The 18,066-nt window shown below is 42.9% G+C and overlaps 1 protein-coding gene across 1 annotated transcript in view; it reads right to left on the minus strand.

Annotated features, from left to right (window-relative positions):
• Positions 1-18,066, minus strand: part of me1 (malic enzyme 1, NADP(+)-dependent, cytosolic) — an 86,783-nt gene that overhangs the window by 34,493 nt on the left and 34,224 nt on the right. Inside the window, exons 3-4 of the mRNA XM_072668930.1 lie at positions 16,758-16,907; positions 656-731 (exon numbers count right to left, since the gene is read on the minus strand). Of these exons, the coding sequence (XP_072525031.1) occupies positions 656-731; positions 16,758-16,907 (226 nt within the window). The remainder of the gene's footprint in view (positions 1-655; positions 732-16,757; positions 16,908-18,066) is intronic.

Here is an 18,066-nt window from a genome sequence, read left to right on the forward strand (position 1 = left end):
TGCAAAAAAGTAGCCCTGGCTGAAAAGCTCTGTTTAACTTCAGCGTGAATGGGCAGGGCTTAACTAACTTAGGCTGCATAGACAGATATGTTTGTACATTGCTTGGTTAAACTCGAAGCAGTGGTTACATACTACATTAATCTCTTGGCTTTATTCGTCTATTAGATGGACCCTTAAAGTAGTTTTTTAATCACACTGTAAACACACATTGTTCAGTTTATTACACAGTAATGTTACTTTGGCGTTTGAAGAATTACAGCAAAATATTCTGCTATTCTTTACAACTGAACAAATGTGTTAAAAAAAAGAAAGCTTTGTTACCAGAAGCAATCGATCCCAGGATCCCAAATTAAACCAATAACGTTTTCCATTATCAGAGTGACGCAGTTGTAGAAGCGGTAAAATCTTTTACAGCTCCATTCCCACTGCACCCTCTCCGTTTCCCACATGCCTTAGGGGCATGACATCATGATTGTAATGACTTTTTAAAGCCTAACAAGCGAATAATCAGGAGTTTACGAGATTACTTTCACTGTGAAATTCTCATAAATCAGGAATCAATGTTTTTTAGGATTTTTTTTGGAAAGTCAGCATTTTGGCGTTCATCTGGAACACTCTGTTTATTCAGGGCAGTGGGAAAGAAGGAGAAACTCACTCGAATGTCCCTCTCCGGCCAACTCTGCAGAAGTGTGGAGATATGAGAGCGGTCATGGATGGTGATGAAAAGACCCCTAAAAGAGAGAGAGGAGAGGGATATTAGAACTACTGCATGCTTTTTTACTAACCCTTATGAGAGAGACACACACACACACACACACAAACATGACTTGCTTGAAAATTCTGCAGAAAAAAAACAGACAGATTCCACACCAATCACACAAACTGTGAGAATTCACACCAGAGGGCCTCAAGCCAAATCCAGACTGAGAGTTCAATAGGGTCAGGGCTCAGGGCAGGGTTTGATATGGGAGAAGAGCTGGACTGACTGAACCGCTGTTTCAGATGCACTGGAGCTGAAAGGAGCAGTAGAGCAGGTGGGTGTGGCCTTTGCTGATAGATATAATAATTGTATTGGTAATACACAGAGGGTTCAAGTGTCTAGATAGATTTCAATGTCAATTCACAGTCAAAAGTGAGTACTCACAGTAGCTTGAGGCCAGCACAGGCCGGCACAGTAGCTTTTTATTGGTCAGTACTTTTCTATGAAGATTACGCAAACTCTGTGTGAACAACTGAATGCCTGTTTTATTTTGAAGCAAATGAATTCAATAATTCGGGGTGTCCGGATACTTTTGGACACATAAAGTTCCACAAACGTGTGCCACCTCTCAAATGCGCTTTATTGATATTAAAAGCACATCTGTACTTTATTCTTTCAGTCTTATAACAGAGTCCACCTTTCTGCAGAACCTCTCCTAAGAACTCCCCTTAAACTCAACAGCCAATAAGGTCAAGTGGTCTGCAAGCTGATTGGGTAATCTGCCTGTGCACTGGAACTGGACACCCGGAGTACACTCCTGAGTACACTTACTGATGTTATTTCTGTCTCTGGAAAAGTAAAGCCAGAATCTGGGTGTGAAAGTGGACAGTGGAGCTCCTTCACTACTGTTCATCTGCAGGTGACCTGGAACTGACCCCTAAAGCTCACAGCAAGGGTGAGGGTCATGAGCCCAAACACAGGCCCATCTGACCAACAGCCTCAGTCAACATTTCTTTTCCAGCTTGGTCTGCTTGTCTGTCTCTCTGTCTGTCCGTCTGTCTTTCTGTTTTTCTGTCCATAGTTTTGAATACCCAATCTAATTGTTGTCTTTATGTTGGATCCAGCTGTAAATGACAGTCCAGATGTTCAGTGTTCCACGGCGTGTTTTTTCTGCACGTGAGCCGCCTCAGCTCGCCCACACGCTCATTCATACCTGCACGCACACACACACATACAAACTGACAGACAAACAGATAAATAGATAGACATGCAGAAAGACAGAGACAGACAGACAGGCATACTGAAAGATAGACAGAGACATAGCATCAGACCGACCGGCAGACAGACATACTCAACATCAGACACAGATTAAAAAAAGTGAGACATATAGAAAGTCAGATCGACAGAGACAGACAGACAGACAGATAGAAATAGACAGTCAGACAAAAACTCTTGAAAAACTTTTGATCTGTCTATGAATCTGTGGATGTGTGTGTGTGCGCGCACATGCATGTGTGTATGTGGGAGTCAGACACAGGCAGCTTCCTGGCTGAACGTCCAGACTGCCAGAGCACTCAAATTACACAAACTTACATAACAGAGGAAAGTACCGCCACACACACACACACATGCGTGCGCTCTGTTAAAGGCATCTGCACTGCAACTGCACAGGGGATATATTTCAGCCACATTTTCCGTCTATTAGTGTGATTCATAAAGTTTCGGGGTGCAGTCGGCTCTGGGCTGAACGGTCACCGAGAGTGGCATCAAACAGGGGATCTGACTCATCACAAGTCCTCTACTGCTGTATTTATTTACAGTGTGTGCCGCAGTGTTACTGATGGCAAATATAATGGAAGCAAAGATGGAAAGGATGATGATCTTTTTTAATTTGAGGAGAATAAACCTAATGAACTCAGAAGATACCATCAGGTGCAGAGAACACTGTAGAATCAGGGGTGTGGTTTTGGGTGGGGTGGGGTGGGGTTTGTGCTGGTATTGATGCTAGCTAAAACTAATGGCAAGTTGGAATATTCTTTTGTGACTGACTCCTCCTCCTTCTCACACTCCATCATTTAAATTTTGGAGGCATTTAGTCATTAATGGGGTGATTCTCATTAGAACTCCTGGGTTGCCATGAGCAATGGATGTAGTATAACTGTTGAAATGGGAATACGGTCAGCCTAAAAACGGGAGTGGCATTACCACTGAAATGGGTATAATGTAACCATGAAAATGGGTTAAAGGTAATGTAGCATAACCAAAGAAATGGATACTGTGTATATATGGACAAAGTGTTGGGACACCTGCTCATATATGGTTTCTTCTGAAATTAAGGGTATTAAAAAAGTGTAACCTGCTTTTGTTGGAGCAACTAGATTCTGGAGCATTGCTGTGAGGATCTGATTGAATTCCACTGTTCCACTGCTCAATGCTAAGGGGATTTAAACCCCTCTAGCACACGTCTGGCATTAGGCATGGTGCCAACAGGTTTATGTTAATCTCCTCAAGAGAGTCCTATTGTATTGGCAATACTTCACTACAGGAATTAGACAAGCTGTGTGTCAGCAATGGGTGCAGTAGTAGCTGAACGCTTTCATTAGAAGGGATGTCCACAAACATTTGGACAGATAGTGTAAGGGTATTATCAGCATGACAGTGGGAGTAGCCTAACTGCTGAAATGCATGCAGAGTAACCATGGGGGGGGGGGGGGGGGGGGGGGGGGCTATAGTGGAAATGGTAGTAGTGTAACCACAGGAACGAAACTAACTTGACCATACAAATGGGTGTACTGTCACCATGGAAACGAGAGTAGCAACCACAATGGAACCATGGAAACAAGTGTAGCATAACTACAGAAATGAGGGTAGATCATTAGTGTAGCAATCATGGAAACAAGTGAAAACAGCAGCAGTGTAACCATGGACACAGCAGTAGCGTATTGATGGAGCAATTAGTGTAGTGTAACCACGGAAACAGGTGGCACACTGATTTACTGGTTTTCCCACAAACTCTACATTAAACTCTACCCCCCACCCCACCATATAAGATATGCCAAAAATGTATAAGTGACAATGATTTATGGAGTTATTTTTTTATAGAAAAATGTGGATTGGATTTTACATGTCTGTGGGAACGGCGCACAGCGTGTCCACCATAAAAGCAGATTTAACAGCGTCCCACACAGACTTTTCATCCATTACAGATGACAGGAGCATTTTAGGTCCTTTATAGGACATGCAGGGACACTTTCCCATCGTACGGGACAAATATTCAGACGGTCAGCTGCGGGACACTGAAACTAAAAGCCCTAATGAAACCCATAAGCTTCATATAAGCATATCTGGCAGAGACACAGAATAATGTAATATTAAAATAATACAAGAGTAACATACTGATCCAAACACACTTAAATGAACTTAGCTCAGTTTTTCCTTCTCATTAGTCGTCAGCTGTCTTTGACTTGTGATCTGTGCGTCGAAAATCTTCACCAGTCAGTTGGTGTGTTAGGCCAGACTGATTCCAAGTTTGGTCAAGAATGCTAATCATGTGGAGTTAGCCAAGCTGCACCAGAGGCAGGCTTTGCTGAGATGACCTAAACTGGATTTCGCTATGAGAACATTAAACAGCAAAGGCCAGTGAAACTCTGTGCTATCTCACACCCTATTATATACAAGCAAGCATCACACACCACACTTTAATCCCTAAGTACATCTGTTTCTGGGTGGGAATTATGAGCCTATTAAAGAGCTTCAATAGTAGCCAACATACACTACATGGACAAAAGTACTGAGAATGAGTATTATCATTCAGTCCCATTTCCACAGGTGTATAAAATCAGTGAGCTAATACGGAGTATGGAGCTGGTCCCCCTTTGCGGCTCTAACAGCAGTTTTGGAACTCAGATATTGAGACAAAAGAGCGTTGGTGTCTTTTATGCACTTTGCATCTCAGTCTGTCACTTCGTGGCTGAGCTGCTGTGGCTCCTAAATGCTATCACTTTTTGATACTATCACTCACAGGTGATGCTGGAATATAAAGGTAAAGCTGCACGTATTTGACACTGTACAGCAAAATGTGTCCTCCGCATTTAACCCATCTGTGGTAGCGAACACACACACGAAACTAGTGAACTAGGGCCAGTGAGTACACACACACCCAGAGCAGTGGGTAGCAAATTCCAGCCCGGGAAAGCAGAAAGGGTAAAGGGCCTTGCTCAAGGGCCAAACAGTGGCAGCTTGCCGAGCCCGGGAATCGAACCCACAACCTTGTTATCGATATCCTGGCGCTCTAACCGCTGAGCCACCACTGCCTTCCTATAACAGTACCGTGCTGAAATTCAGTGAGCTTCACTAATGTGTGTAAAGGCAGACTGCATGGCTGGGTGCTTGATTTTATACACCTGTGGGAATAGGACTGAATGAAACACCCGAGGTGTGTCTCGATACTTTTGTCCACACAGTTTGTCACCTACTACTGTTAACACTGTTAAAGGACAACACTAGCTACTTAAACTGTACTCTACTGCTGCCAGACGCCCTAGACTCACATACTGGACAGAGCTTGCTGATTTGTTTCAGTGAGGTCACTCTTTTGATGTCAGTTCAGAGTCTCCCAATCAGATTGTAATTCAGGGGACAAATGTATACTTAAGTTAGAGATCTCTTGATTTAGTTTTTTTACTCGTTAGAATTTCTTAACTATTCAGTTGTGGACTGGACCCTAGACTTTTTAATAGTAAAAATGTAACATATAAGTATTCAAAATTGCAATAAGGATATGTCATCCTGGCAGTATCAGTCTGTAGAGCTGATATTATTACTATTAAAAACTGCTTGCTATTAAGGGTGTAACAGTATGTGTATTCACCCTGAACTGTCACAGTACATAGGGTCATGGTTAGGTGTGCGGGGAATACAGGGGCTGTGTCTGAAAAATAAGAAATGCTGCCTACTTCTGAGGCAGGAAGGCACCCAGTCATGGCTGAAAGGTTTAGTAATCCTGATGTCTATTAAATGCTAATGGCTAATAATAACACATATGCTCATATCTAAACAAACCCTGTGCCCACTCTAGACACCTCAACCTAGTAAGGTCTGCCCAGTCTGAGTTGGTCATCTTCCAGTGCTTCATCAGGACGCTGCCCACAAGGATGCATATTTCTGTTTGGTGTACTATTGTCTGTACAGCAATGATACTGAGGGATTTAAAAACTCCAGCAGTATTGCTGTGTCTGATCCACCATGCAGTGTCGCTACAGTGCTGAGAATGACCAGAATGGGGTTCTGACCATTGACGTACAGGGTGGAAGGAGGTTAACAAAGATAACTACAAACATGCTCCAATATGCTCCTATATAAGAGCTCCTATATGGTAAGCAGAGCTAATCGAATGGGCTGGAGTTCATTCCACACCAGGGCTGGTCATCATATTCTGACATGACTGTGTATTTCACTGCAATTTTCCTGACAACTCTGTACAATCCCACCCCCACCCCCCTCTTGAAGAATGCCCAGTCTGTTCCTTACAGCTTCACTCCCTCATTCCTGACTCTACACCGTTCCGATAGCAGCAGATGACTAATCTGCAAGCCATTCCACTCTATACTCCACAGCCTGGCAGCTAAGAACCCCAAACTCGTGCACTGGAACCATAAATGCTTTAACACTCTTCTATAAACATAAGCAGGTTTACGGCCTACTATGAGCTGTATACCGGCAATACACACACCGTTCACGCAAGTCATAAACTTCAGTTCACATGAATGGACCTACAGTACATCAAAGTAGGGTGGAATTTAATGTAATTTCTACAATCTTTACAAGTGCACTGGAAACTGCAGCAACCTACCTTTTCCAATGCCTATACCTAAACTGCTAACGGGGCTCCCTGAGCACCTCCACTTCTTATCATGCTAGTGGGCCTTTATAGCCCTCTGGCCCATGGCTCAGCACTGGGAGCTGTGACCTTAGGGTCATGTGCTGACGGCTGCTCCAGACCATCCCGTTCCATTGGTCCGTGCTTGTCTGTAGAGATTACACAAGCAGGGTTTGGAACGGCTGTGAATTCACAAATTAAATTACTCTGAAGCTCCAACACTGTTCACAATTAACAGCACAATAAAAACAAACAATGACCGATCTGTGGGATACTGGAAGGTTTCTAGTTTGGTGTCGCGTTCCCATAGCTTCTGCTTTCTGGGCATAAAACGAAAAACCTACCCACAGACTCACTGACCCGACCAGACATTCCCAGCAACTCCTGGCCAGCAAACTTTCCTAATAGGGCACATATTAGACGACCAGCTGCTGATGAGGCCACAAAAACAGGCAAATGAAGACGGGAACTTGCTTACGTGTGACACCAAACAGTAACTGCAAAGTAACACACTGAAGCGAATCTGACTGCAGCGTCGTCTTCTCCTTAAGAAGCCAAGAACCCTGCAGTATGAAGTGCTGTGTTTTTATTAGGCCTTATAAAGCACACTCTGGCATCGCCAATTCATTCCCAAGCTATTAAAAGCTCCCCTCTAAGGCCAATCCAAATACTCTGTCCTGTGATCTCTGCATTTTCAGTCCATTTCACAGCTGAAGGGCTTCAGAGAAATGAAGTGAGGAGACACAGGCCACTCGATGCACCAGCTAAAGCGATTTTGCAGTAATGAACACAAAACAGAACGCATGCTAATTACATACGGAATTAAGAGGGGCCACAGAACCAGACGTTTCCCACATTTGAGCCTTAGAAGTCGGTTTTGTTGCTGTTTTGATGTACTGTGTACATGTAATTACATAATTATTTAATGAATTGCTTGTTTATGTATTGAATGATATGCATATTCTGTATGGACAGGGTCAGAGCCGAAACGTCAGACGTTTTTTCTATTAGCTTTGATGTCAAAAATTAATCAATCTATTAAAATCTCTGTTCAGCTGGGGACAGGACAGGACAACAGGCAGCCAGTCAAACTCAGCAGCAGAACCAATCAAAATCTCCACTTCAGCCATGGGGCAGGAGAATAGCCAGTCAGCCAGTCAAAATCAGCAGCAGAACCAATCAAAATCTCCACTTTAGCCAGGGGGCGGTATAACAGCCAGTCAGCCATCCAACCTCAGCAGCAGAACCAATCAAAATCTCCACTTCAGCCAGGGGGCGGGACAACAGCCAGCCAGACATACAAACTCATCAGCAGAACCAATTAAAATCTCAGCAGAACTAATCTAAATGTCCACTTCAGCTGAAGGGCGGGACCACCTGTTAAATTCAGCAGCAGAACCAATCAAAATCTTCACTTCAGCTGAGGGGGGCGGACAGCAGCTAGCCAGTCAAACGTAACACCAGAACCAATCAAAATTCTGTTTGGCGGCCTCTCTGGGGCCTGTGGAAAGAGGTTAAGTGTACTCCTCAGTGCAGGAGCGCATTCCTATTCTACAGCAGGAATACGGTCTTATCTATGAACTCGGCCCAGGCGAACCTGCTCACCGCGTTATCACCAGCCACCATCACCTTCAATTACACTGACAGCATCTAACAACCAGGCCTGGCTTTCTCTGAAATACCTTCCATTGCCTAATGCCAGTGCCTCCTGGCTATTTTTAATGTAATGTGCCTGTATTTGATCTGGTTTTAACTCAAATTGTGAGTTACCTTAAAGTGATACTTAATGTTTGGCTACATTTTTAGCTATGCTAATGTCCTTCAGTTCCTTTTTCTAGATAGCAGTGGCATACAATGTCCGTAAACCATATGAGCAAGACTGTTAGAGAGCACTAATCTCCTCTATACGTTTTGAGAAGAGCGTGTGATGATTGACACGTGCTATTAGCTTCATGCTAACTGTTGCGGCATCATGGTTTAAATGAAAATGATCAATTAAAACAAATTCCCATTTCATCATTTCCTATTTCATCATTTCATTCAAGTTCTTCAAATGAGTGGTTCTCGTGGGACTTTTTAGTGGTTCTCAAGCTTTATTCCCAACTCAGGCCTTAGGTTTAAATGTCTTCTTATGTTGTTGATTTCCTGTTGTTACTGATTGTGTAAAGCTGCTTTGTGACAACAGTTGTAAAAACGCTATATAAATAAATTTGATTTGATTTAAATTTTTGAATTTAGTGTAGATCTGAGCCGGTGAAATCCCAGAAACTGGTTACTTTCAATGCTGTATGTCTGGGTTAGATGTGGGATGTTTGTTCTGTATAATGTGTATAATCTGTATCATTTTTTGGTGGCAGGGAGGTCAGGGTTATGCCATTCGAGTAAGTATTTGGGAGGTGAGATTTGGGAAGTGAGATTATAGTATTTCAAATTGTGTGCAGTTTTCACCAGGCTATCATTGCTAGCATTGGGTTTGTTAAAAGGGGGATGGCGTTTGAGCTGCGTTTGTTCTACTTCTATCCACAGTTCATTTGTTGGAGTTTTGTGTTTTGGTAATGTAATTTAGTGTTACCGGCTGATATAATGAATCTTTCAACTATCTGTTTAATCACATTACTGCTTATGAGAGCGCCTTCATGTCCTTTAATTTCTTCTTAGGATCAACAGAACCTGTAAGAAGTAATCTACTGGAAACTGCCACATCTGGAGCTGCAGCAGCAAAACAAAAAACAGCTGCACTGTGATTGAGCTGGCCAGCAGGAGGGACAGCAGTACGTACTGCAAAAAAAAACTAAAAACTATGCATCCAAACTTTGCATGAGATACCATGGACAGCATGACCATTTTTCCAATTCTTTCCGTGCCAGTTGCCTGTCTGTGTGCCCACTTCATTCAACGCGGGAGCGTTCCGGCAGCTCCACAACTATAGGCCTGCAGGCTGACTTCATTCTTTTCTCCTGATTAATATCTAACCATTTAAATTCCCATCAAGGCTGACCGCTCTGAGGGGGGAAAAGGAAAGCAGAGGCGCTCTCTCTGTGTTCCAGCGTGGTTGGAAAGTGAGGTTAAGACGTTTTGCAGCACTTTCAGTACATTTAAACATCCCCCCTTTCTTACAGTAAGAGTCACAGAGTTGTGCACCATCAGACAGGGTCATAATTGCTGAGATACGACTGCAACCTAGCAATCAGACCCGCAAATTTACTTGGCCCATTGGAAGTCAGGGGATAGTAAGCTTTTTTTAAGTGAAATTTTAGAGTTCAATAGGGTATGTCAACACTGCAGTCCCTATGTGGAAACAGCTGCAAAAAAAAAACGTGTCTGTGACGTCATAAAAGCCAACGTCTTTACATATCCACCTATCCACCAGCAGTTTAGCAGTTTAGCTCCATCCACTCACACTGACATTATAAGGGTTTTTACAGGTTGGACTGCTTTATGAATGAGGCACAACACTTTACTGAAGGGCAGCATTTGAAAGACCACATGAAAAAGCCCATAAAGTTCCACTCCAACATGCATAACTTGTCAAACAGGCAGCCTATTTCGATGCCATTTCACCTCATAAAGAATTAACCTTTATAGATGTTTATGTACATTTATGTCATTTCTAGAATGTTAATAAAACCTTAGGACCTTTGGGTAATCAATATCTCAAATTTTAGCCCCACTTCTTACATTCATTTGGGTTTATGAAGGCTAGGTAGGCTGTACTGGTATATGTAGCTGGTATATGTATATGAGCTCTGTTCTGATTTGCTGTCTTGTATTGTGCCTATTCAGGCTACTGCAGTTTCAGCCTGCATTGCTTTTTGAATGAGGCACAATACAAGACATATGTGGATGTGCTGGCTTCTGTAATATCACAAACACTTACTTAACAGACTTATTTTTGCAGCTTAATGTCCTAATATGGACTGCATGGTCTGTGTAGGGAGTGAAATGCTTTTGAACAGTGTCTGCTTGCTCCAGCAGTATCTTATTAAAAAACTGTTTTTCTATGATATGGGCACTCAAAAAAGTCAGATAGACACCTGCTCATTCATTAGTTTGTTTCCTCAGAAGTCAGTGAGGGTTTAACTGTCAGGATGCTAGATGATCACCACCTCATCTCATCCTAAACTCCCCAACAGATCCCAAAAGTATTAAATGGGAGCACCAGCCATCATTCCAGAGAGCACAGTTCCACTGCTTCACAGCTCAATGCAGGAAAGCAGAGTACCAGTAGGTTCAGGTTTATCTGCTGCAGAGCGTCCTATTTAATTAACAGTACGTCTCTACCCAAAGGCTTTGTTCTAAAACTACAGTGACTACAGCGCAAACAAGCTGACTTATTTGGACCCACTGGTGGGTTCTGGGATTAATATGAAGTAATAATAATAATAATAATAATAATAATAACTACAAAGTTCTATAAATAAGTTTGTTTTATGTAATACAATAAATGCACACACACCTGACTAAGACACAGCTGGCCTGTAAAAGGCTGGGGCTCGTTCTGCTCTCTGGCTTGAGAAGTGCCAGAAAAACAAAAAGGTACACAGGCATCCATCCACACACACACACACACACTCACTCTATCATAAAACAACCCACAGCATCCCGCTAAGAGCTCCACCACGACAGGCATAAAACCTCGATTTCCCTTCATTTTTAAATCGTATTTAATCTGGTTACCTCACACTCTTCCGCCGGAGGAATAATTCAGTGCAAAAATAACACCATAAAAAGTATACACACCCTACAGGATGTGGAAGCAGCTAAAACCTGCCAGCACGGAGAATTCCACACAGCACCTCACTTCACCCCCACTACACAGTTTACGGCCACAGTTTTTTAATAGATGGAGAGATGGAACATGTACACCTCGGCCAATCGAGATGATTTGTTAAGTGGAAACATCCGTTTGCTCAGAGTGGGCTTGGTGTTTAAAACGCACCGTTCTTGAGAAACTCACACAGTCAGAATTGTTCATAGTGGTGGTGCGTGGATCCAGCTTCCTCACAGAAGGTTATTAAACCAAACGGTTATGAATACACCGCCTGATCCCTGAGACACTGCTTTCCCGTAGTTGAGACAATTGCAGGTCTAAAATTCAGAAGAAAAAGTAAGCTCACTGGTGGGTTTGGACGGTAATAATAATAATAAAAATAGAGAGACTAAACTTGCGCTGTAGTCATGGCAACACCTGGTCACTATCAGTTAGGTTGGCTCATTTGGACTGAGCCACATATCATGGGCCTTCACAGCAACACCTTAATCCTCACCCATACTCATTCAAAAAGTCTGGCCTCCACTAAGGTCAAATTTCTAGTCGATGGCTCCAGGAACGGCAGACAGTTCGATCCAAAGACAACCCAATTTGGGCTGCGGGGTGTCCAGTGCTGACAGACTGTAAATCAAATCCAGATGAAGAGAAAAGCCTGGAAATTCAAACATCTTGCAGGAGGTTGGAGATGAGTACAGCAGACAAGGCTTTGTTCTCACCAGATCATCAGTCCTCCCTAATATCCTTCTTTAGCTAAACTTACTGGCCACTTTAGTCCACTTTATCAGAAACACCTACCATATAGGTGCACTTTTTAGATTTACAGTTAATGTAGTCTGTAATCGGTTGCTGCAAGCTATCAGCTTCTCCATTCTAGCCCATTCACGCCTGGTCAGTTTCCGACCACACTGCTGTTGACCAGGTGGTGAATTATCAGAGCAGCAGTGACACGGACATGGTAGTGTTCAGGGTAGTGGTAGCGTGTGTGGTGCTGACATGACTGCACCAAGCACAGTTGTATTGCTGGAGGCTTTACACACGTCAGTGTCGCTTCTAGGTAAAGAGTGGGCCCCCCACCCAAAAATATCCAGACACAAGCAGCTCTGTGGGGAGAAACTGACCACTGGTGAAGGGCTAGAGAACTGCTAATACAAACTGTGCATTAACAGATGAGCTACAGTTTCTGTAAACTAGCAAGGTGGAGCTACAAGGAAGGGGTTTCTAATAAAGTGGGCTTCTAATAAAGGGGTTTCACATACCACCACGCCACGAGCACTATTATTTTAATTGACCTTCATTACTCTAAATTAAACTGGGAATTTATTTTTTCCCAAATAAGGGCCACTGTCAATTTGGCCTGGAGGTCAGAATAGATTTTTTAAGGCTGCATACATCCCTGTTGCTTAGCAACAACATGGTGACTGCCAATCACTGGTGTTTTTAGCAATACAGATAGCTATTATACACTATAAGGACCCCTTCTTATTACCAAATTCTGCTGCGTTAAAACCACCTCTTTGTTTTTACACTCACTGTCCATTATATCAGCTCCATTTACCATATAGGAGCACTCTGTACTTCTATAATTACACACTGTAGTCCTCCTTTCACCCTGTTCTTTAATGCACAGGACCCTACAGGACCACCACAGAGCAGATAATCCTTGGGTAGTGAGTCATTCTCAGCACTGCAGTGACACTGACGTGGTGGCGGTGTGTTTGTAATGTGTGTTGGGCTGGTACAAGTGAAGTTTTTAAATACCCCAGTGTCACTGCTGGACTGAGAACAGTCCACTAACCAGAAATATCCAGCCAACAACATCCTATGGGCAACATTCTGTGATCATTGATGAAAGACTAGAGGATGAGCTCCACAAACTATGCAGCAACCTGATGAGCTTCGGTCTCTGACTTTACATCTACAAGGTGGACCAGCTAGGTAGGAGGGTCCAGTTGAGTGCACGGTGAGTAGCAAAGCACTGCTGTGACTAACCACCACCATGTCAGTGCCACTGAAGTGCTGAGAATGATCCACCACCCAAATAATAGCTGCTCTGTGGTGGTCCTATGGTGGTCCTGACCATTTAAGAACAGGGAGAAAGTGTTTAACGTTAAAGTATGCATTGAAACAGATGAACTACAGTCTGTAATTACAGAACTACAAAGTGCTGCTACAGTGGGGCAGTTCTCCTACTTAGAAAGAAGAGAGAGGTCTGTTATTTTCATCATAGGTACACTTCAGCTAGATAGACAAAATTAGAAAATAAATCCAGGAAATCATATTGTAGGATTTTTAAAGATTTGTAAATTATGGTGAAAAATAAGTATTTGGTCAATAACAAAAGTTCAACTCAATACTTTGTAACATAACCTTTGTTGGCAATGCCAGAGGTCAAACGTTTCCTGTAAGTCTTCACCAGGTTTGCACACACTGTAGCTGGTATTTTGGCCCATTCCTCCATGCAGATGTCCTTTAGCGCAGTGATGTTTTGGGGCTGTCGCTGGGCAACACAGACTTTCAACTCCCTCCACAAATTTTCTATGGGGTTGAAATGCTTTTACAGAGCCACTCCTTCGTTGCCCGAGCGGTGTGTTTGGGATCATTGTCATGCTGGAAGACCCAGCCACGTTCCATCTTCAATGCTCTCACTAATGGAAGGAGGTTTTGGCCTAAAATCCCACGATACATGGCCCCTTTCATTCTTTCCTTAACACGGATCAGTCGTCCTGTCCCCTTTGCAGAAAAACAGTCCCAAAGCCCAGAGCCCATATTTCACAGTAGGTATGGTGCTCTTGGGATGCGACTCAGCATTCTTCTTCCTTCAAATTTGACGAGTTGACGAGAAAAGTTCTATTTTGGTTTCATCTGACCACATGATATTCTCCCAATCCTCTTCTGGATCATCCATATGCTCTCTGGCAAACTTCAGACGGACCTGGACATGTACTGGCTTAAGCAGGGGGACACGCCTGGCACTGCAGGATTTGAGTCCTTCTCGACGTAGTGTGTTACTGATGGTAGCCTTTGTTACTTTGGTCCCAGCTCTTTGCAGGTCACTTATCAGGTCCCTCTGTGTAGTTCTGTGATTTTTGTTCACCGTTTTGACTCCACAGGATGAGATCTTACATGGGGCCCCAGATCGAGGGAGATTATCAATGGTCTTGTATGTCTTCCATTTTCTTACAATTGCTCCCACAGTTGATTTATTCACACCAACCTGCTTACCTATTGTAGATTCACTCTTCCCAGCCTGGCGCAGGTCTACAATTTTCTTCCTTCGACAGCTCTTTGGTCTTGGCCATGGTAAAGTTTGGAGTCTGACTGTTGAGGCTGTGGACAGGTGTCTTTTACACAGATAACGAGTTCAAACAGGTGCCATTAATATAGGTAACGAGTGGAGGACAGAAGAGCTTCCTAAAGAAGAAGTTACAGGTCTGTGAGAGCCAGAAATCTTGCTTGTTTGTGGGTGACCTAATACTAATTTTCCACCAAAATTTACACATAAATTCTTTAGAAATTCTACAATGTGATTTCCTGGATTTTGTCTCTCATGATGAACATTACAGACCTCTCTCATCTTTCTAAGTAAGACAACATGCACAATCAGTGGCTGACTAAATACTTTTTTGCCCCACAGTATATGGTGAGCAGAACGTGATTACATGGACAGGGAGTGTAGAGGTGATTTTAATGAAAGATGAATGATGGCTGGTCTAAATAGGTACCGTAATCAATTTACTGTCATTATAAAAAAAAAACAAGCATGGTGCAAACACAGGTCAGATCAGACACACTCAGCTGAATCTGCTTCAGATAGATTAATCTCTGTGTGGCACGAGCGCTAAAAACACAAATCACAAGCCATAAAGAGACCACAAAGCTTGATGCCTACTCTCCATTCTCCCAGAACACAGCCATCATCCTGAGCCCTTATTCTTCGCCAGCCTCAACATCTTCCTGCCTTATAGCCACTCTCTCTTCTTGCTGTAATTACACCACGCTCTGTCTGTCATTTGGGTAATTGGGTGTTTGGCCCTTTGCAATTTCAGACCTCAAATGCCCCTCACTCCACACACATGAAAGAAAAGTAGCTGAAGATTGTAGCTTTCTCTACTTCTAACTTGTTCAGATGATGACAATGCACAGGCTTTCATTTAGGCTGCACTCTTTAAAATAAAATGTGTAAAAACCTGTTTACTGGAGAGGTGCCACAAAAGAACCACCTTTGCTTCAATATATTATCTTTCAATGGATGATTTTTTTAATTAAACATACCTATAAATGAGACAAGAACCTCTTTAAAGCATGAAGAACCCTCTACACAATGTAAGGCATCTATATCAATCAAACATTCTGTCTCAGGAACATTCATTTTTAAGAGTGTACCCTTTCCAGACAAATGGGGTCCTTCCCTATTTTTTCACATTTTATACATCAAAGCTATAAAGTAAAATATGGAATTATACGGCCCAAATATGCACCAAAATTAGTGTTAAACAATTCCAGGTTATCTCTTTTGTTTGCAACAACTGACCAATTTTTATTGCCCTTGAAATTCAATGATTTGAATTGACAGCTGGTGTCAATTTGTTAGTGTTATTGTGGTGGTTTCCTGAACTGGTGTTCCGCAGGGTTTTGTTTTAGGGCCCTTCTTGTTTTATCGAAAGCCCCTTTAAACATAAAAAACAACCAAAACATTAAGGGGGGCAATAATGAGCATGCTAAGGCGTTATTTTTAGGCCGGTAATACACAGTTTTGTGCATCAGCTCAACCAGATTCTGTGACACACTTACACATCATGAACAACTGTCAATGTCCTTCGAGCTTTAAGTATGGCTTGGCTCGACCTATGATCCTTTAAGATCCACGGAAAACAAGCATCCAAGTTTTTTTCTGTCCTGGCCCAGAAGTGGTGGAACAAACTTCCCCTGGGTGTCCAAAAGGCAGAGTCGCTCGCTGTCTTCAAATGGCATCAGGAGACCTTCCTCTTCCAAGAGTACTTTGGTGAAGTGTAGCGTTGAGTATTGTGGTCTCCATACTGATTTTATTTTGTATTTAGTAGCGTCTAAGCTTAAAGGTATCTTCTGGATCATAGCCGATACAAACTAGCTAACAGTGTTTTCTGAGTAAACAGTGAACGTTGGTAAGCTGCTCTGGATAAGAGCGTCTGCTGAATAACTTAAATGTAAAAAAAATGTTAACTGACCTTGAAGCTACTGCTTCCGAATTCTGATTAAACAGAAGCACTGCTAGCTGCAGGGACGTATTGTTAATACTTGTCAGACTGAATTGATCAACTAGCATCCAGGGTTCCAACACCATCCTTGACTGTAGTTTGTGGCAACGTTAGGAATGCAAGCAAAATATAAACTGTTCAATTCAGATTAAAATTATTTGTGATGTTTCTTACCTTGGTCTCCTGAAGGTGAGGCCATAGTGCTGGCAGGCCAGACCTACGGTGGGTGTGTATACAATGGGCATGAAGCGCTCGATGTCCGAAGCCAACACTCGATAAAAGAGCTTCTCATTGCGATCCTGAAGACCCATTAGAAAGACGTATCTGTGAAAGAGAGGGGTGAAAGAAAGTGGTAAACATAGTTACATTTACAGCATTTGACACATGTCCCACAGGCAGGAGAATGTAGAGTTTGGAGTCTTGCTATTAGCCTAACCAGGGAATCGAGCCATGATCTGCCAGCAGGGAAGGTGGTGTCATTACCCACTATGCGCTACATTTAGCTAGATTTTGGTCAGAAAGCTAATCTTAACATATTAGCTATATTAGCCTGGTAGCTCCTCCTGGGAGACACCTGGCTGGTTGAGTGCACACAATGCAAGGGGAGAGAAACCTGTCAATTGAAATCTTCCTCAAACTATTGCTTTAAAAGACACAGTTTGCATTGTCCCAGATTAGTGTGGATGGACAGATGAGCAAACATCATCCCAGCTAAAGCTGCTATTGGACCCACAATTCCAGGATTTTTCAAGGTCATTTCACTAAAATATACAGAGAGTACAAAAAATGATGCAATGATGATCGTTTTGTTGAAAGCGAGAGAAAGCTTAAGTGTAGAAAGCTTAGCCTAGCCCATTCTGAAAATAAACACCCGCTCTTCAGCAAGGAACACACCCTGTTTATGCTGTAGGTCGGGAACAAATCCCAGCTGCGTCATGCGCCCTCCGCGACCCCACTGGACACGCTCCGTGCATAGAGAAGGAAAGATGGCAGGGTTGTGCTTTCTAAACCAGTCAGGTGGCTGTACAGTCATGAGTTGGCTACATGCCTGTAACAGTCATACTCAGACTACCGATAGTGTGCCCCCCCCCCCCCTCCTCACCATAAATGTAGTCAATTAGACATTCTGTTCAAGCAACATTCCATGTTCCAAATGTCCATCCCGGTACCGCCAGACCTGGCTCTCCACTACCCTGCTGCCAGCTGTCCCGTCTTGGTGTCTTCCCCTCAATATGAGGGAGTTTTTCCTTGCCACTGTCACCACTAGCTTGAACCTGGATCTTTGTAAAGCTGTTTTGTGAGAACATTCGTTGTATAAATAAATATAAATACATTTTAAATGAATGAACGTCATAGGGACCTATTTTAGCCCCCGTGCAGCTTGATTTAGGGCATGTCACAATGCAACGACAGGAAAAGGACACCGTGCACGTCTTGAAACGCACAAAAGAAATGTACTAAGTCTCTTAATTAATCATGGGTG

This window comes from Salminus brasiliensis, chromosome 23 (genome assembly GCF_030463535.1).
Source record: "Salminus brasiliensis chromosome 23, fSalBra1.hap2, whole genome shotgun sequence".
Taxonomy (NCBI): domain Eukaryota; kingdom Metazoa; phylum Chordata; class Actinopteri; order Characiformes; family Bryconidae; genus Salminus; species Salminus brasiliensis.